This window comes from Heterodontus francisci, chromosome 17 (assembly GCF_036365525.1).
Source record: "Heterodontus francisci isolate sHetFra1 chromosome 17, sHetFra1.hap1, whole genome shotgun sequence".
NCBI classification, from domain to species: Eukaryota; Metazoa; Chordata; class Chondrichthyes; order Heterodontiformes; family Heterodontidae; genus Heterodontus; species Heterodontus francisci.
Window position 1 is genome coordinate 323,160 of NC_090387.1, and position 21,867 is coordinate 345,026.

Consider the following 21,867-nt stretch of genomic DNA (forward strand, 5'->3'; position numbering starts at 1 on the left):
GTGATAATAGCCCAGGTATATATACAGAATTGTGTGTGATAATAGCCCTAGTATATATACAGAATTGTGTGTGATAATAGCCCAGGTATATATACAGAATTGTGTGTGATAATAGCCCAGGTATATATACAGAATTGTGTGTGATAATAGCCCTGGTATATATACAGAATTGTGTGTGATAATAGCCCAGGTATATATACAGAATTGTGTGTGATAATAGCCCAGGTATATATACAGAATTGTTTGTGATAATAGCCCAGGTATATATACAGAATTGTTTGTGATAATAGCCCAGGTATATATACAGAATTGTGTGTGATAATAGCCCTAGTATATATACAGAATTGTGTGTGATAATAGCCCTAGTATATATACAGAATTGTGTGTGATAATAGCCCAGGTATATATACAGAATTGTTTGTGATAATAGCCCAGGTATATATACAGAATTGTTTGTGATAATAGCCCAGGTATATATACAGAATTGTGTGTGATAATAGCCCTAGTATATATACAGAATTGTGTGTGATAATAGCCCTGGTATATATACAGAATTGTGTGTGATAATAGCCCAGGTATATATACAGAATTGTTTGTGATAATAGCCCAGGTATATATACAGAATTGTTTGTGATAATAGCCCAGGTATATATACAGAATTGTGTGTGATAATAGCCCTAGTATATATACAGAATTGTGTGTGTTAATATCCCTAGTATATATACAGAATTGTTTGTGATAATAGCCCAGGTATATATACAGAATTGTGTGTGATAATAGCCCTAGTATATATACAGAATTGTGTGTGATAATAGCCCAGGTATATATACAGAATTGTTTGTGATAATAGCCCAGGTATATATACAGAATTGTGTGTGATAATAGCCCTAGTATATATACAGAATTGTTTGTGATAATAGCCCAGGTATATATACAGAATTGTGTGTGATAATAGCCCTAGTATATATACAGAATTGTGTGTGATAATAGCCCAGGTATATATACAGAATTGTTTGTGATAATAGCCCAGGTATATATACAGAATTGTGTGTGATAATAGCCCAGGTATATATACAGAATTGTGTGTGATAATAGCCCAGGTATATATACAGAATTGTGTGTGATAATAGCCCTAGTATATATACAGAATTGTGTGTGATAATAGCCCAGGTATATATACAGAATTGTTTGTGATAATAGCCCAGGTATATATACAGAATTGTGTGTGATAATAGCCCTAGTATATATACAGAATTGTGTGTGATAATAGCCCAGGTATATATACAGAATTGTGTGTGATAATAGCCCAGGTATATATACAGAATTGTGTGTGATAATAGCCCTGGTATATATACAGAATTGTGTGTGATAATAGCCCTAGTATATATACAGAATTGTGTGTGATAATAGCCCAGGTATATATACAGAATTGTGTGTGATAATAGCCCAGGTATATATACAGAATTGTGTGTGATAATAGCCCTGGTATATATACAGAATTGTGTGTGATAATAGCCCTAGTATATATACAGAATTGTGTGTGATAATAGCCCAGGTATATATACAGAATTGTTTGTGATAATAGCCCAGGTATATATACAGAATTGTGTGTGATAATAGCCCAGGTATATATACAGAATTGTTTGTGATAATAGCCCAGGTATATATACAGAATTGTGTGTGATAATAGCCCTAGTATATATACAGAATTGTTTGTGATAATAGCCCAGGTATATATACAGAATTGTGTGTGATAATAGCCCTGGTATATATACAGAATTGTGTGTGATAATAGCCCTAGTATATATACAGAATTGTGTGTGATAATAGCCCTAGTATATATACAGAATTGTGTGTGATAATAGCCCTAGTATATATACAGAATTGTGTGTGATAATAGCCCTAGTATAGAAACAGAATTGTGTGTGATAATAGCCCTAGTATATATACAGAATTGTGTGTGATAATAGCCCAGGTATATATACAGAATTGTGTGTGATAATAGCCCTAGTATATATACAGAATTGTGTGTGATAATAGCCCTAGTATATATACAGAATTGTGTGTGATAATAGCCCTAGTATATATACAGAATTGTGTGTGATAATAGCCCTAGTATATATACAGAATTGTGTGTGATAATAGCCCAGGTATATATACAGAATTGTGTGTGATAATAGCCCTAGTATATATACAGAATTGTTTGTGATAATAGCCCAGGTATATATACAGAATTGTTTGTGATAATAGCCCAGGTATATATACAGAATTGTGTGTGATAATAGCCCTAGTATATATACAGAATTGTGTGTGATAATAGCCCTGGTATATATACAGAATTGTGTGTGATAATAGCCCAGGTATATATACAGAATTGTGTGTGATAATAGCCCAGGTATATATACAGAATTGTGTGTGATAATAGCCCTGGTATATATACAGAATTGTGTGTGATAATAGCCCTAGTATATATACAGAATTGTGTGTGATAATAGCCCAGGTATATATACAGAATTGTTTGTGATAATAGCCCAGGTATATATACAGAATTGTGTGTGATAATAGCCCAGGTATATATACAGAATTGTTTGTGATAATAGCCCAGGTATATATACAGAATTGTGTGTGATAATAGCCCTAGTATATATACAGAATTGTGTGTGATAATAGCCCAGGTATATATACAGAATTGTGTGTGATAATAGCCCTAGTATATATACAGAATTGTGTGTGATAATAGCCCTAGTATATATACAGAATTGTGTGTGATAATAGCCCTAGTATATATACAGAATTGTGTGTGATAATAGCCCTAGTATATATACAGAATTGTGTGTGATAATAGCCCAGGTATATATACAGAATTGTGTGTGATAATAGCCCTAGTATATATACAGAATTGTTTGTGATAATAGCCCAGGTATATATACAGAATTGTTTGTGATAATAGCCCAGGTATATATACAGAATTGTGTGTGATAATAGCCCTAGTATATATACAGAATTGTGTGTGATAATAGCCCTGGTATATATACAGAATTGTGTGTGATAATAGCCCAGGTATATATACAGAATTGTGTGTGATAATAGCCCAGGTATATATACAGAATTGTGTGTGATAATAGCCCTGGTATATATACAGAATTGTGTGTGATAATAGCCCTAGTATATATACAGAATTGTGTGTGATAATAGCCCAGGTATATATACAGAATTGTTTGTGATAATAGCCCAGGTATATATACAGAATTGTGTGTGATAATAGCCCAGGTATATATACAGAATTGTTTGTGATAATAGCCCAGGTATATATACAGAATTGTGTGTGATAATAGCCCTAGTATATATACAGAATTGTTTGTGATAATAGCCCAGGTATATATACAGAATTGTGTGTGATAATAGCCCTGGTATATATACAGAATTGTGTGTGATAATAGCCCTAGTATATATACAGAATTGTGTGTGATAATAGCCCTAGTATATATACAGAATTGTGTGTGATAATAGCCCTAGTATATATACAGAATTGTGTGTGATAATAGCCCTAGTATATATACAGAATTGTGTGTGATAATAGCCCTAGTATATATACAGAATTGTGTGTGATAATAGCCCAGGTATATATACAGAATTGTGTGTGATAATAGCCCTAGTATATATACAGAATTGTGTGTGATAATAGCCCAGGTATATATACAGAATTGTGTGTGATAATAGCCCTAGTATATATACAGAATTGTGTGTGATAATAGCCCTAGTATATATGCAGAATTGTGTGTGATAATAGCCCAGGTATATATACAGAATTGTGTGTGATAATAGCCCAGGTATATATACAGAATTGTGTGTGATAATAGCCCTAGTATATATACAGAATTGTGTGTGATAATAGCCCTGGTATATATACAGAATTGTGTGTGATAATAGCCCAGGTATATATACAGAATTGTGTGTGATAATAGCCCTAGTATATATACAGAATTGTGTGTGATAATAGCCCTGGTATATATACAGAATTGTGTGTGATAATAGCCCAGGTATATATACAGAATTGTGTGTGATAATAGCCCAGGTATATATACAGAATTGTTTGTGATAATAGCCCAGGTATATAAACAGAATTGTGTGTGATAATAGCCCAGGTATATATACAGAATTGTGTGTGATAATAGCCCTAGTATATATACAGAATTGTGTGTGATAATAGCCCAGGTATATATACAGAATTGTGTGTGATAATAGCCCTGGTATATATACAGAATTGTTTGTGATAATAGCCCTGGTATATATACAGAATTGTTTGTGATAATAGCCCAGGTATATATACAGAATTGTTTGTGATAATAGCCCAGGTATATATACAGAATTGTTTGTGATAATAGCCCAGGTATATAAACAGAATTGTGTGTGATAATAGCCCAGGTATATATACAGAATTGTGTGTGATAATAGCCCAGGTATATATACAGAATTGTTTGTGATAATAGCCCAGGTATATAAACAGAATTGTGTGTGATAATAGCCCTAGTATATATACAGAATTGTGTGTGATAATAGCCCTAGTATATATACAGAATTGTGTGTGATAATAGCCCAGGTATATATACAGAATTGTGTGTGATAATAGCCCTGGTATATATACAGAATTGTTTGTGATAATAGCCCAGGTATATATACAGAATTGTGTGTGATAATAGCCCAGGTATATATACAGAATTGTGTGTGATAATAGCCCTGGTATATATACAGAATTGTTTGTGATAATAGCCCTAGTATATATACAGAATTGTGTGTGATAATAGCCCAGGTATATATACAGAATTGTGTGTGATACTAGCTCAGGTATATATACAGAATTGTGTGTGATAATAGCCCTAGTATATATACAGAATTGTGTGTGATAATAGCCCTAGTATATATACTGAATTGTGTGTGATAATATCCCTGGTATATATACAGAATTGTGTGTGATAATAGCCCAAGTATATATACAGAATTGTGTGTGATAATAGCCCAGGTATATATACAGAATTGTGTGTGATAATAGCCCAGGTATATATACAGAATTGTGTGTGATACTAGCTCAGGTATATATACAGAATTGTGTGTGATAATATCCCTGGTATATATACAGAATTGTGTGTGATAATAGCCCAGGTATATATACAGAATTGTGTGTGATAATAGCCCTAGTATATATACAGAATTGTGTGTGATACTAGCTCAGGTATATATACAGAATTGTGTGTGATAATAGCCCTAGTATATATACAGAATTGTGTGTGATAATAGCCCAGGTATATATACAGAATTGTGTGTGATAATAGCCCAGGTATATATACAGAATTGTGTGTGATAATAGCCCAGGTATATATACAGAATTGTGTGTGATAATAGCCCTAGTATATATACAGAATTGTGTGTGATAATAGCCCAGGTATATATACAGAATTGTGTGTGATAATAGCCCTAGTATATATACAGAATTGTGTGTGATAATAGCCCAGGTATATATACAGAATTGTGTGTGATAATAGCCCTGGTATATATACAGAATTGTGTGTGATAATAGCCCAGGTATATATACAGAATTGTGTGTGATAATAGCCCTAGTATATATACAGAATTGTGTGTGATAATCGCCCAGGTATATATACAGAATTGTGTGTGATAATAGCCCTGGTATATATACAGAATTGTGTGTGATAATAGCCCTAGTATATATACAGAATTGTGTGTGATAATAGCCCAGGTATATATACAGAATTGTGTGTGATAATAGCCCAGGTATATAAACAGAATTGTGTGTGATAATAGCCCAGGTATATATACAGAATTGTTTGTGATAATAGCCCAGGTATATATACAGAATTGTGTGTGATAATAGCCCTAGTATATATACAGAATTGTGTGTGATAATAGCCCAGGTATATATACAGAATTGTGTGTGATAATAGCCCAGGTATATATACAGAATTGTGTGTGATAATAGCCCTGGTATATATACAGAATTGTGGGTGATAATAGCCCTAGTATATATACAGAATTGTGTGTGATAATAGCCCAGGTATATATACAGAATTGTGTGTGATAATATCCCTAGTATATATACAGAATTGTGTGTGATACTAGCTCAGGTATATATACAGAATTGTGTGTGATAATAGCCCTAGTATATATACAGAATTGTGTGTGATAATAGCCCAGGTATATATACAGAATTGTGTGTGATAATAGCCCAGGTATATATACAGAATTGTGTGTGATAATATCCCTAGTATATATACAGAATTGTGTGTGATACTAGCTCAGGTATATATACAGAATTGTGTGTGATAATAGCCCAGGTATATATACAGAATTGTGTGTGATAATAGCCCAGGTATATATACAGAATTGTGTGTGATAATAGCCCAGGTATATATACAGAATTGTGTGTGATAATAGCCCTAGTATATATACAGAATTGTGTGTGATAATAGCCCAGGTATATATACAGAATTGTGTGTGATAATAGCCCAGGTATATATACAGAATTGTGTGTGATAATAGCCCTGGTATATATACAGAATTGTGGGTGATAATAGCCCTAGTATATATACAGAATTGTGTGTGATAATAGCCCAGGTATATATACAGAATTGTGTGTGATAATAGCCCTGGTATATATACAGAATTGTGTGTGATAATAGCCCAGGTATATATATAGCATTGTGTGTGGCACACCCTGTCCTTCACTCCCCACCCCTTATGCCCTGTCTTGCTATATTGCTGACAGCTTAGTGCAGTCCTGGTTTGAGGTTGATCTGGAGCAGTCTCTGGGTTCATGCACAATCCTAATTCACCTTTACCCAAAATTCTCATACTTTCTCCATTGCCGAATTTTATTATTATTTTTATTTCGAGATACAGCACTGAAACAGGCCCTTCAGCCCATCGAGTCTGTGCCAACCAACAACCACCCATTTATACTAACCCGACAGTAATCCCATATTCCCTACCACCTACCTACACTAGGGGCAATTTACAATGACCAATTTACCTATCACCTGCAAGTCTTTGGCTGTGGGAGGAAACTGGAGCACCTGGCGGAAACCCACGCAATCACAGGGAGAACTTGCAAACTCCACACAGGCAGTACCCAGTATTGAACCCAGGTCCCTGGAACTGTGAGGCTGCGGTGCTAACCACTGCGCCACTGTGCCACAGATTTACGCCAGATTTATGGAATAAATCTGAGTACTTTTCATTAACATGGACTCTAACCTATGAATCTGTGTATTTTCCAGGTCTTCCCCGAGAGCAAGTTCATCGCCCTTGGCTCTCTGAACAGCAGTGTCCCCATCCTGTCCTGTGGTGGTCTGGCCAAACGGTGGCTTGTACCTGGTTGGCGAATGGGCTGGATTCTCATACACGACCGAAACAATATCTTTAGCAGAGAGGTGAGGGTCACTGAGAAACTGACAATTCAGTAAGCAATGGTCATGAGGAAACTGAACGATCACTAGGTGAGGTTATTGGGAGACTGAGTGATCATTAGGTTAGGGTCACGAGGAAACTGAACGATCAGTAAGTGAGGGTTATTGGGAAACTGACCAATCAGGAGGTGAGGGTCAATGGGAAACTGACCAAACAATACATAAGGGCCACTAGAAATATCATTGGGAGCCAGACTTGATCCTTGTCTTAAACTGCTGTAAGACAGGAGCAATAACTATAAGATAATCACTAATAAATCCAATAGGGAATTCAGGAAAACTTCATTACCCAAAGAGTGGTGAGGATGTGAAACTCACGACCACAGGGATTGGGTGAGGTGAGTAGCATAGATCCATTTAAGGGGAAGCTAGGTAATTACATGAGGGGACAAAGGAATGGAAGGATATGCTGATAGCAGGTATAACATAGGCCACCTAATGGTGTACTGCAAGGATCAGTATTTGGGCCTCAGTTCTTTACAATCTATATTAATAACTTAGATGATGGGACTGAGTGTAATGTATCCAAGATTTCTGACGATACAAAATTAGGTGGGAAAAATAAGCGGTGAGGAGGATGCAAAGAGGCTGCATGGGAAAATGTAGATTGGTTGGGTGTGTGGGAAAGAATGTGGCAAAGTGTTATGTTATCTTCTTTGGTGACAAAAATTTAAAAAGCAGAATATTTTTTGAACAGTGAGAGACTGGGTAATGTTTGCATTCAGGGGGATCAGGGTGTACTTTCAGGAATCACAGAAAGTTTAAATGCAGGTATAGCAAGCAATTACAAAGGCAAATGGTATGTTAGCTTTTTGTTACAAGGGATTGGAGTATAAGTGTAAAGAAGTCTCACTACAGTACAGGGCATTGATGAGGTCACACAAAGAACAAAGAACAGTACAGCACAGGAACAGGCCATTCAGCCCTCCAAGCCTGCGCCAATCTTGATGCCTGCCTAAACTATAACCTTCTGCACTTCTGGGGTCTGTATCCCTTTATTCCCATCCTATTCATGTATTTGTCAAGATGCCTCTTAAACGTCTCTATGGTACCTGCTTCCACCACCTCCCCCGGCAACAAGTTCCAGGCAACCACGACCTCTGTGTAAAGAACTTGCCTCACACATCCCCTCTAAACTTTGCCCCTCGCACCTTAAACCTATGTCCCCTAGTAACTGACTCTTCCACCCTGGGAAAAAGCTTCTGACTATCCACTCTGTCCATGCCGCTCATAACTTTGTAAACCTCTATCATGTCGCACCCCCCCCACCTCCGTCGTTCCAGTGAAAACAATCCGAGTTTATCCAACCTCTCCTCATAGCTAATGCCCTCCAGACCAGGCAACATCCTGGTAAACCTCTTCTGTACCCTCTCCAAAGCCTCCACGTCCTTCTGGTAGTGTGGCGACCAGAATTGCACGCAATATTCTAAGTGTGGCCCAACTAAAGTTCTGTACAGCTGCAGCATGACTTGCCTATTTTTATACTCTGTGCCCCGACCGATGAAGGCAAGCATGCCTTATGCCTTCTTGACTACCTTATCCACCTGCGTTGCCACTGTCAGTGACCTGTGGATCTGTACGCCCAGATCTCTCTGCCTGTCAATACTCCTAAGGGTTCTGCCATTTACTGTATACCTCCCACCTGCATTAGACCTTCCAAAATGCATTACCTCACATTTGTCCGGATTAAACTCCATCTGCCATTTCTCCGCCCAAGTCTCCAACCGATCTATATCCTGCTGTATCCTCTGACAATCCTCATCACTGTCCGCAACTCCACCAACCTTTGTGTCGTCCACAAACTTACTAATCAGACCAGCTACATTTTCCTCCAAATCATTTATAAAACGACAAAGAGCAAAGGTCCCAGCACTGATCCCTAAGGAACACCACTAGTCACATCCCTCCATTCAGAAAATCACCCTTCCACTGCTACCCTCTGTCTTCTATGACCGAGCCAGTTCTGTATCCATCTTGCCAGCTCACCTCTGATCCCGTGTGACTTCACCTTTTGGATCAGTCTGCCATGAGGGACCTTGTCAAAGGCTTTACTGAAGTCCATATAGATAACATCTACTGCCCTTCCTTCATCAATCATCTTCGTCACTTCCTCAAAAAACTCAATCAAGTTAGTGAGACACGACCTCCCCTTCACAAAACCATGCTGTCACTCGCTAATAAGTCCACTTGTATCCAAATGGGAGTAAATCCTGTCCCGAATAATTCTCTCTAATAATTTCCCTACCACTGACATAAGGCTCACGGGCCTATAATTTTCTGGATTATCCTTGCTACCCTTCTTAAACAAAGGAACAACTTTGGCTATTCTCCAGTCCTCTGGGACCTCACCTGTAGCCAATGAGGATGCAAAGATTTCTGTCAAGGCCCCAGCAATTTCTTCCCTTGCCTCCCTGGGGTATTCTGGGGTAGATCCCATCAGGCCCTGGGGACTTATCCACCTTAATGCTTTGCAAGATGCCCAACACCTTCTCCTTTTTGATAATGAGATGACTGAGACTATCTACACTCCCTCCCCTAGACTCATCATCCACCAAGTCCTTCTCTTTGGTGAATACTGATACAAAGTACTCATTTAGTACCTCGCCCATTTCCTCTGGCTCCACACATAGATTCCCATCTCTGTCCTTGAGTGGGCCAACCCTTTCCCTGGTTACCCTCTTGCTCTTTATATACGTATAAAAAGCCTTGGGATTTTCCTTAATCCTGTTTGCCAGTGACTTCTCACAACCCCTTTTAGCCCTCCTGACTCCTTGCTTAAGGTCCTTCCTACTGTCTTTATATTCCTCAAGGGATTCGTCTGTTCCTAGCCTTCCAGCCCTTACGAATGCTTCCTTTTTATTTTTGACGAGGCTCACAGTATCCCGCGTTATCCAAGGTTCCCGAAACTTGCCAAACTTATCCTTCTTCCTCACAGGAACATGCTGGTCCTGGATTCTAATCAACTGACATTTGAAAGACTCCCACATGTCAGATGTTGATTTACCCTCAAACAGCCGCCCCCAATCTAAATTCTTCAGTTCCTGCCTAATATTGTTATAATTAGCCTTCCCCCAATTTAGCACCTTCACCCGAGGACTACTCTTATCCTTATCCACAATGGGCGGCACAGTGGCGCAGTGGTTAGCACCGCAGCCTCACAGCTCCAGCGACCCGGGTTCAATTCTGGGTACTGCCTGTGTGGAGTTTGCAAGTCCTCCCTGTGTCTGCGTGGATTTTCTCCGGGTGCTCCGGTTTCCTCCCACAAGCCAAAAGACTTGCAGGTTGGTCGGTAAATTGGCCATTATAAATTGCCCCTAGTATAGGTAGGTGGTAGGGAAATATAGGGACAGGTGGGGATGTGGTAGGAATATGGGATTAGTATAGGATTAGTATAAATGGGTGGTTGATGGTCGGCACAGACTCGGTGGGCCGAAGGGCCTGTTTCAGTGCTGTATCTCTAAACTAAAACTAAAATTAAAGTACCTTAAAACTGATGGAATTATGGTCACTGTTCCCGAAATGCTCCCCTACTGAAACTTCAACCACCTGGCCGGGCTCATTCCCCAATACCAGGCCCAGAATGGCCGCATCCCTAGTTGGACAATCTACATACTGTTTCAAGAAGCCCTCCTGGATGCTCCTCACAAATTCTGCCCCATCCAAGCCCCGAGCACTAAGTGAGTCCCAGTCAATAAAGGGGAAGTTAAAATCACCCACCACTACAACCCTGTTACCTTTACATCTTTCCAAAATCTGTCTACATTTCTGCTCCTCTACCTCCCGCTGGCTGTTGGGAGGCCTGTAGTAAACCCCCAACGTCGTGACTGCACCCTTCCTATTCCGGAGCTCCACCCATATTGCCTCGCTGCATGACCTCTCTGAGGTGTCCTCCCGCAGTACAGCTGTGATATTCTCCTTCACCAGCAATGCAACTCCCCCACCCCTTTTACACCCCCCTCTATCCCGCCTGAAGCTTCTAAATCCTGGAACATTTAGCTGCCAATCCTGTCCTTCCCTCAACCAAGTCTCTGTAATAGCAACAACATCATAGTTCCAAGTACTAATCCAAGCTCTAAGTTCATCTGCCTTACCTGTTATACTTCTTGCATTGAAACAAATGCACTTCAGACCACCAGTCCCGCTGTGCTCCGCAACATCTCCCTACCTGCTCTTCCTCTTAGTCCTACTGGCCTTATTTACTAGTTTCCCTTCATTTATTTCACTTGCTGTCCTATTGCTCTGGTTCCCACCCCCCTGCCACACGAGTTTAAACCCTCCCGAGTGACGCTAGCAAACCTCGCAGCCAGGATATTTGTGCCCCTCCAGTTTAGATGCAACCCGTCCTTCTTGTACAGGTCCCATCTGTCCCTGAAGAGATCCCAATGGTCCAGATATCTGAAACCCTCCCTTCTACACCAGCTGTTCAGCCACGTGATTAGCTGCACTATCTTCCTATTTCTAGCCTCACTGGCACGTGGCACAGGGAGTAATCCTGAGATTACAACCCTAGAGGTCCTGTCTTTTAACTTTCTACCTAACTCCCTAAACTCCCCCTGCAGGACCTCATCACTCTTCCTGCCTATGTCATTGGTACCGATGTGTACCACAACCTCTGGCTGTTCACCCTCCCCCTTCAGAATGCCCCCTGTCCGTTCAGAGACATCCTTGACCCTGGCACCAGGGAGGCAACATACCATTCTGGAGTCTCTTTCATGTCCACAGAAGCGCCTATCTGTGCCCCTGACTTTAGAGTCCCCTATAACTGTTGCTCTTCTGCGCTTTGTCCCTCCCTGCTGAACAACAGTGCCAGCCGTGGTGCCACTGCTCTGGCTGCTGCTGTTTTCCCCTGATAGGTCATCCTCCCCAACAGTATCCAAAACGGTATACTTGTTAGAGAGGGGGATAGCCACAGGGGATTCCTGCACTGACTGCCTGTCCCTTCTAGCTGTCACCTATCTATCTGCCTGCACCTTGGGTGTAACCACTTCTCTAAAACTCCTGTCTATGACACTTTCTGCCACCTGCGTGCTCCTAAGTGCATCCAGTTGCTGCTCCAACCGATCCATGCGGTCTGTGAGGAGCTGCAACTGGGTACACTTCCTGCAGATGTAGTCGCCCGGAACGCTGGAAGCGTCACGGACCTCCCACATCTCACAGGTGAAGCACTTCACCCCTCTAACTGACATTTCTAGCACTAATTAGTTAATTAATATAAAATAAATAAATACTTATTAAATCCTTACTAAATTGTTATAATTAACTATATGGTCCCCAGTGCTAGATTCCTACTATAAATATTAAATGCTGACTAAATACAGTAATTTCCTCCCTCTGGTTTAGTCACTCTACTTATTAATTAGTTAATTAGGATTTTAATCAATTTTTACCAATGTTTTATTTTCAAATTCAGTACAAATTCCCTACCAGCCAATCAGGTCACAGCTTTCCTGTGACATCACTTTTCAGTTTTTTTTTTACCAGAGGTAAGTTTTTTATTCTTACCGGTCTGGAACTCCGCCCTCCGAGTCTTCTCCGTGAATGGAGTACTGTGGACAGTTTTGGTCTCCTTATTTAAGGAAGGACACTCTTGCCCTCAAGGGAGTACAACTCAGGTTCACTAGACTGGTTCCTGGGATGAGGGGATTGTTTTATGAGAAGAGATTGAGTAGACTCGGCCTATATTCCCTGGAGTTTAGGAAAATGAGAGCTGATCTCATTAAAATATATAAAATTCTTACGGGGCTTGATAGCTGCTGAGAAAATGTTTCCCACTGGCAGGAGAGTCTGGAACACAGGGTCACAGTCTCAGAATAAGGAATTGGCCATTTCGGACTGAAATGAGAAGAAACCTCATCACTTGTACGAACATACGAATTAGGAGCATAAGTAGGCCATTCGGCCCCTCAAGCCTGCTCCGCCATTCAACAAGATCCTGACTGATCTGTTTGTGTCTTGAATTCCATTCTCCCATCTACCCCCGATAACCTTTGATTCCCTTGCCTAACAAGAATCTATCTACCTCCGCCTTAAAATTATTCAATGACCCCACCTCTGAGGCAGAGTTCCAAAGTCGCACAAACCTCAGAGAAAATATTTCTCCTCATCTCTGTCCTAAAAGGGCAATCACTAATGTTAAAACAGTGCTCCCTAGTTTTGGACTCACCCACAAGAGGAAACATCCTTTCCACATCCACCTTGTCAAGACTGCTCAGGATCTTATAAACTTCAATCAAGTCTCCCCTCACTCTTCTAAACTCCAGTGAAAACAAACCTAGTCTGTCCAACCTTTCCTCATAAGACAACCCACTCATTCCAGGTATCAGTCTAGTAAACCTCCTGTGAACCACCTCCAACACATTTACATCCTTCCTTAAATAAGGAGACCAAACTGCACACAGTATTCGAGATGTGGTCTCACCAATACCCTGTATAACTGAAGCATAACATCCTTACTTTTATTTTCAACTCCTCTCGTAATAAAGGATAGCATTCCATTAGCATTCTTTATTACTTGCTGTAACTGCATACTAACTTTTTGTGACTGCTGCACTGGAACACCTAGATCCCTCTGCACATCGGAATTCTGCAATTGTTCTCCGTTTTAGTAATACTCTGCTTTTTTATTCTTCCTGCCAAAGTGAACAACTTCACATTTTCCCACATTATACTTCATCTGACAGATTTTTGCCCACTCAATCAACCTATCTATATCGGTCTGCAACCTCCTTTTGTCCTCTTCACAACATACTTTCCTACCTATCTTTGTTTGTGTCATCTGCAAATTTAGCTACCATGTCATTGCTTCCCTTATCTAAGTCATTGATATCACAGGATCACAGAATCGTTACAGTGCAGAAGGAGGCCGTTCGGCCCATCGTGTCCGCACTGGCTCTCTGAAAGAGCAATTCCCTCAGTTCCATTCCCCTGCCTTCTCCCCATAACCCTGCACAGTCTTCCTTTTCATATAACTGTCTAATTCCCTTTTGAATGCTTCTGTTGAACCTGCCTCCACCACATTCTTGGGCAGCGCATTCCAGACCTTAACCACTCGCTGCGTGAAAAAGTTTTTCCTCATGTCACTTTTGCTGCTCTTACCAAATACTTTAAATCTGTGCCCTCTCATTCTCGATCCTTTCATCAGTCATAGAGTTATACAGCACAGAAACAGGCCCTTCGGTCCATTGTGTCTGTGCCGGCCATCCAGCACCCAGCTATTCTAATCCCATATTCCTGCACTTGGCCCATAGCCTTGTATACTATGGCGTTTCAAGTGCTCATCTAAATACTTCTTAAATGTCGTGAGGGTTCCTGCCTCTACCACCTCTTCAGGCAGTGTGTTCCAGATTCCAACCACACTCTGGGTGAAAAAATTCTTCCTCAAATCCCCCTAAACCTCCTGCCCCTTACCCTAAATCTATGCCCCTTGGTTCTTGACCCTTCCGCTAAGGGAAAAAGTTTCTTCCTATCTAATCTATCAATGTCCCTCATAATTTTGTATACCTCAATCATGTCCCCCCTCAGCCTTCTCTGCTCCAAGGAGAGCAACCCTAGCCTTTTCAGTCTCTCTTCATAGCTTAAAAGCTCCAGCCCAGGCAACATCCTGGTGAATCTCCTCTGCACCCTCTCCAGTGCAGTCACATCCTTCCTATAGTTTGGTGACCAGAACTGTACACAGTACTCCAGCTGTGGCCTAACTAGCGTTTTATATAGTTCCATCATAAACCTCCCTGCTCTTATATTCTGTGCCTCAGCTAATAAAGCCAAGTATCCCATATGCCTTCCTAACCACCTTATCAACCTGTGCTGTTGCCTTCAGTGAGCTATGGACAAGTTCACCAAGGTCCTTCTGACCTTCTGTACTTCCTAGGGTGCTACCATCCATTGTGTATTCCCTTGCCTTGTTAGTCCTCCCAAAATGTATTACCGCACTTTTTTCAGGATTAATTTCGATTTGCCACTGCTCTGCCCATCTTACCAGCCCATCTATATCTCCCTGTAATCTAAAGATTTCCTTCTCACTATTTACAACACCACCAATTTTCGTGTCATCTGCGAACTTACTGAACTGGCAACAGTTTCTCTCTATCTACTCAGTCCAGACCCCTCATGATTTTGAATACCTCTATCAAATCACCTCTCAGCCTTCTCTTCTCCAAGGAAAACAGTCCTAACTTCTCCAATCTATCTTCATAACTGAAATTCCTCATCCCTGGAACCATTCTCGTGAATCTTTTCTGTACTCTCTCCAATGCCCTCACGTCTTTCCGCAATACTCCAGCTGAGGCCGAATTAGTGTCTTAAACAAGTTCAACATAACTTCCTTGCTCTTGTACTCAATGCCCCTATTAATAAAGCCCAGGATACTGTATGCTTTATTAACTGCTCTCTCAACCTGTCCTGCCACCTATAACAACTTACGCACATGTACATCCAGGTCCCCTTGCTCATGCACCCCCGTTAGAATTGTACCCTTTATTTTATATTGTCTCTCCATGTTCTTCTTGCCAAAATGAATCACTTCACATTTCTCTGCATTGAACTTCATCTGCCACCTGTCTGCCCATTCCATCAACTTGTCTATATCCTTTTGAAGTTCTACACTATTCTCCTCACAGGTCACAATGCTTGCATTTCATATCATCTGCAAACTTTGAAATTGTGCCCTCTACACAAAGGTCTAGATCATTAATATTTATCAGGAAAAGCAAGGGTCCCAACACTGATCCCTGGGGAACTATAAACCATCCTCCAGCTCGAAAAACATCCATTAACCATTACTCTTTGTTTCCTGTCACTCAGCCAATTCCGTATCCATGTTGCTACCATCCCTTTTATTCCATGAGCTACAAGTTTGCTCACAGGTCTCTGTGTGACACTGTATCAAACGCCTTTTGAAAGTTCATGTACACCACATCAACAGCATTGCCCTCATCAACCCTCTCTGTTACCTCCTCAAAAAACTCCAGCAAGTTAGTTCAACATGATTTTTCCTTAAGAAATCCATGCTGGCTTTCCTTAATTAACTCACATTTGTCTATGTGACTACTGATTTTGCTCCAAATTACTGTTTCTAGAATTTTTCCCACCACCGAAGTAAAACTGACTGGTCTGTAGTTGCTGGGCTTATCTTTACACTCTTTTTTGAACAAGGATGTAACATTAGCAATTCGCCAGTCCTCTGGCACCACCTCTGAGTCTAAGAAAGACTGAAAAATTATGGCCAGTGCCTCTGCAATTTCCACCCTCACCTCCCTCAATATCCTTGAATGCATCTCATCTGGTCCTAGTGCTTTATCCACTTTCAGTACAGACAAACTATCTAATACTTCCTCTTTATCAAATGTCTGACTTACCTCCTCTTTCAACATTGCCTGGGTTGCATCTTCCATCTTGGTAAAGACAGATACAAAGTATTCATTTAATACCTCAGCTATGCCCTCTGCCTCCATGTGTAAATCCCCTTTCTGGTCCATAATCGGCCCCACTCTTCCTTTTACCACCCTTTTACTATTATATGCCTACAGAAAACTAGGGATTTCATAGAAACGTAGAAAATAGGAGCAAGAGTAGGCCATTCGGCCCTTCGAGCCTCCACCGCCATTCATTATGATCATGGCTGATCATCCAACCCAGTAACCTGTTCCCGCTTTCCCCCCATATCCTTTGATCCCTTTAGACCCAAGAGCTATGTCTAGCTCCTTCTTGAAAACATACAATGTTTTGGCCTCAACTGCTTTCTGTGGTAGTGAATTCCACAGGCTCAACACTCTCTGGTTGAAGAAATTTCTCCTCATCTCAGTCCTGAAAGGTTTACCCCGTATCCTTAGACTATGACCCCTGGTTCTGGACTCCCCCACCATCGGGAACATCCTTCCTGCATCTACCCTGTCAAGTCCTGTTAGAATTTTATAGGTTTCTATGAGAACCCTCCTCAGTCTTCTGAATTCCAGCGAGTATAATCCTAACCAACTCAATCTCTTCTCATACATCAGTCCCGCCATCCCAGGAATCAGTCTGGTAAACCTTCGGTGCGCTCACTCTATAGCAAGAACATCCTTCCTCAGATAAGAAGACCAAAACTGCACACAACATTCCAGGTGTGGTCTCACCAAGGCCCTGCATAATTGCAGCAAGACATCCCTGCTCCTGTACTCGAATTCTCTCTCTATGAAGGCCAACATACCATTTGCCTTTTTTACCGCCTGTTGCACCTGCATACTTACCTTCAGCGATTGGTTTACGAGAACACCCAGGTCTCGTTGCATATTCCCCTCTCTCAGTTTATAGCCATTCAGATAATAATCTGCCTTCCTGTTTTTACTACCAAAGTGGATAACCTCACATTTATCCACATTATACTGCATCTGCCATGCATTTGCCCACTCACTCAACTTGTCCAAATCACCCTGAAGCCTCTCTGCATCCTCCTCCCAACTCACCCTCCCACCCAGTTTTGTGTCATCTGCAAACTTGGAGATATTACATTTAGTTCCTTCATCTAAATCATTAATCTATATTGTGTATAGCTGGGGTCTCAGCACCGATCCCTGCGGTACCCTACTAGTCACTGCCTGCCATTCGGAAAAAGACATGTTTATTCCTATTCTTTGTTTCCTGTCTGCCAGCCAATTTTCTATCCATCGCAATACACTACCCCCAATCCCATGCGCTTTAATTTTACACGCTAACCTCTTATGTGGGACTTTGTCAAAATCCTTTAATGCTAGCTGCCAATCTCTTTTCATGCTCTCTCTTTGCTTCTCTTACTTGCTTTTTCAGTTCCCCTCTGGACCTTCTATATTCAGCCTGGTTCTCAATAGTATTTTCTACCTGACATCTGTCATAAGCAAACATTTTCTTCTTTATCTTCATCGCTACCTCTTTTGTCATCCAGGAAGCTCTGGATTTGTTAGCCCTACCTTTCCCCTTCGAGGGAACATACCTTGACGGTGCACAAACTATCTCTTCTTTGAAGGTAGCCCATTGTTCATCTACCGGTTTTCCTGCCAGCTTTTGACTCCAACTTATTTGCCCAGGGTCCATTCTTACCCCATTGAAGTTGACCTTCTGCCAGTTAATTATTCTTACCCTAGATTGCTCTTTGTCCTTTTCCATTGTCAGCCTAAACAATGATCACTATTCCCTAAATGTTCTCCTACTGATACTTGATCCACTTGGCCCAGCTCATTCCCAAGAACCAGGTCTAGCAGTGGCTCCTTTCTCGTTGGACTAGCAACATGCTGTTGTAGAAAATTTTCCTGAACACACTCCAGGAACTTTTGACCCTCACTGCCTTTACACTACTACTATCTCAGTCAATGTTTAGGCATAATTCAAGTCCCCCATTATAACTACCCTATAATTTTTGCACCTCTCAGTAATTTCCTTGCAAATTTGTTCCTCCACGTCTTTCCCACTAGCTGGTGGCCTATAGACAACACCGAGCAATGTAATCGCACCTTTGTTGTTCCTTAGCTCTAGCCAAATTGATTCTGTCTTCGACCCCTCTGGAACATCCTTTTTCTCCAGCACTGCAATGCTCTCCTTAATCAATAGCACCACCCCTCTCCCTTTTTACCCTTTCTTATCTTTCCTGAACACCTTGTATCCAGGAATATTTAACACCCAGTCCTGACCTTCTTTGAGCCAGGTCTCTGTTATAGCCACAACATCATATTTCCACATGGCAATCTGTGCCTATACCTCACCATCTTATTAACCACACTCCGTACATTCACATACATGCACATTAACCCTGATTCAGACTTTATTACTTTCTCCCTTACTCTGACCCCACCTAATAATGTACTATTCCCTACTCTTGTGCTATCTATCACCCCCAGTATTCTGTGCATCTTGGTATTCCTCTCTGATACTTGCTCCTGGCTCTCACAACCCAGACAAGTTACCAGTTTTGCTTCCCTCCAATCTGAGCTCCCTCTCAGGTTCCCATCCCCCTGGCAATTTAGTTTAAATCCTCCCCAACAGCACTAGCAAATCTCCGTGCGAGGATATTCATCCCAGTCCTGCTAAGATGCAACACGTCCATCTTGTACAGGTCCCACCTGCCCCAGAACCGGTCCCAATGTCTCAGAAATCTGATGCCCTCCCTCCTACACCAGTTCTCCAGCCCCATGTTCAATCACTCAGTTCTTTTATTCCTATGCTCACTTGCACGTGGGATAAATTGTAAAACGTTGAGGCCCCAGCACAGACCCCTGTAGGACTCTACTTGTCACATCCCATGCAGTTCTGGTCACCGCATTATAGGAAGGATGTGGAAGCTTTGGAAAGCTTTGGAAGTTTACGCAGAGGGTGGTGGGTGCCTGGAACGCGTTGCCAGCGGAGGTGGTAGATGCGGGCACGATGGCGTCTTTTAAGATGTATCTAGACAGATACATGAATGGGCAGGAAGAAAAGAGATACAGACCCTTAGAAAATAGGCGACATGTTTAGATAGAGGATCTGGATCGGCGCAGGCTTGGAGGGCCGAAGGGCCTGTTCCTGTGCTGTAATTTTCTTTGTTCTTTGTTCTTTGTTCTTTGAAAGGGTGCAGAGGAGATTTACTAGGATGTTGCCTGGTATGGAGGGAAGGTCTTACGAGGAAAGGCTGAGGGACTTGAGGTTGTTTTCGTTGGAGAGAAGGAGGAGGAGAGGTGACTTAATAGAGACATATAAGATAATCAGAGGGTTAGATAGGGTGGATAGTGAGAGTCTTTTTCCTCAGATGGTGATGGCAAACACGAGGGGACATAGCTTTAAGTTGAGGGGTGATAGATATAGGACAGATGTGAGAGGTAGTTTCTTTACTCAGAGTAGTAGGGGCATGGAACGCCCTGCCTGCAACAGTAGTAGACTCGCCAACTTTAAGGGCATTTAAGTGGTCATTGGATAGACATATGGATGAAAATGGAATAGTGTAGGTCAGATGGTTTCACAGGTCGGCGCAACATCGAGGGCCGAAGGGCCTGTACTGCGCTGTTATGTTCTAATCTAATTCTAATCTAATCTAATCTTTGGAATTCCCTACCAGAGAGCTGCAGATGTTCAGTTGTTGAGTATATTCGAGACAAAGGTCAATAGATTATTGGGTACCAAGGGAATTAAGGGATAAAGGGATGGTGCGGTAAGGTGGAGCTGGGGGAGATGATCACCCATAATTATTGCTGAAAAAAGAGACATTTTGAGGCAAGCGTAAGTGAGCCACATTGCGAGCCCAACTGATAATCTTAAATTGGTTGTTAGTGTAATTCTTGGCACACTCGGGATTGTTCAATAAGTGCTGTCCAATCGCGGAATCACATCTAACATTAGACATTGTGTTCAGAGTTTTTCAAGTACAGGGTGGTTGAGTACGCATACTACAAGCTACGTATATTCATCCGCAGGTACCTGTCCTCTGCAGCAAAAGGAACTTGTCCAGGTACCTTTTTTGAATTAAACAAAAGTGTGGGGAACAATCAGAGTCAACTTGCCAACCAATCAGCACCCTTTTCTCATGCAGTATAAATTGTTGCTCCCTTTGAAATTTGTCATTCTTACTTCTGCCCTGATGAGTGCAAGACAAAAAGCTTTGACAGCGTGTCTCTTTTATCAGCCAGATCTTGTTCAATGGCGGAGCAAGCTCAAAGGGCCAAATGGCCTATTCTTAAGAAATAGGAGCAGGAGTAGACCATTCTCCCCACTCACTTAACCTATTTGTATCTCTTAGCAGCCTCTTTGTGTCCGCCTCACAACTTACCTTCTGACCTAGCTTTGTATTGTTAGCATATATAGATACATTACGTTTGGTCTCTTTGTCTAAGCCATTAATATAGATTGTAAATAGCTGAGGCCCCAGCACTCCACTAGTTACAGCCTGCCAACTTGAAAATGCCCTATTTATCCCTATTCTCTACTTCCTGTCTGTTAACCAATCTTCCATCCGTGCTAATATATTACCCCCAACTCCATGACCCCTTATCTTGCCAATTAGCCTTTTGTGTGGCAACTTATCAAGTGCCTTTTCAAAATCCAAGTATTCTACATCTACCAGCTGCCCTTTATCTACCCGACTAGCTACATCCTCAAAAAGTTCTAATAAATTTGTCAAACACAATTTCTCTTTTGTAAAGCCACGTTGACTCTATCTATGATTTTCTAAATGCATTCTTAAGACTTCCTTAATAATAAATTCCAGCATTTCCCCAACGACTGAAGTCAGGCTAACTGGCCTGTAGTTCCCTGTTTTCTCTCCCCCTCCTTTTGTGAATAGCAATGTTACATTTTCCAACTTCCAATCTTCTGGGACCAATCCAGAATCTAGGGAATTTTGGAAAATCATAACCAATGTATTCACTACCTCTGCAGCCACCTCTTTTTCTGAACCCTAGGGTATAGGGCATCA

At 41.2% G+C, this 21,867-nt stretch overlaps 1 protein-coding gene across 1 annotated transcript in view; it reads left to right on the forward strand.

Annotated features, from left to right (window-relative positions):
- Window positions 1-21,867, forward strand: part of tat (tyrosine aminotransferase) — a 162,332-nt gene that overhangs the window by 59,257 nt on the left and 81,208 nt on the right. Inside the window, exon 8 of the mRNA XM_068048945.1 lies at window positions 7,293-7,445. Coding sequence (XP_067905046.1) covers window positions 7,293-7,445 — 153 coding nt within the window. The remainder of the gene's footprint in view (window positions 1-7,292; window positions 7,446-21,867) is intronic.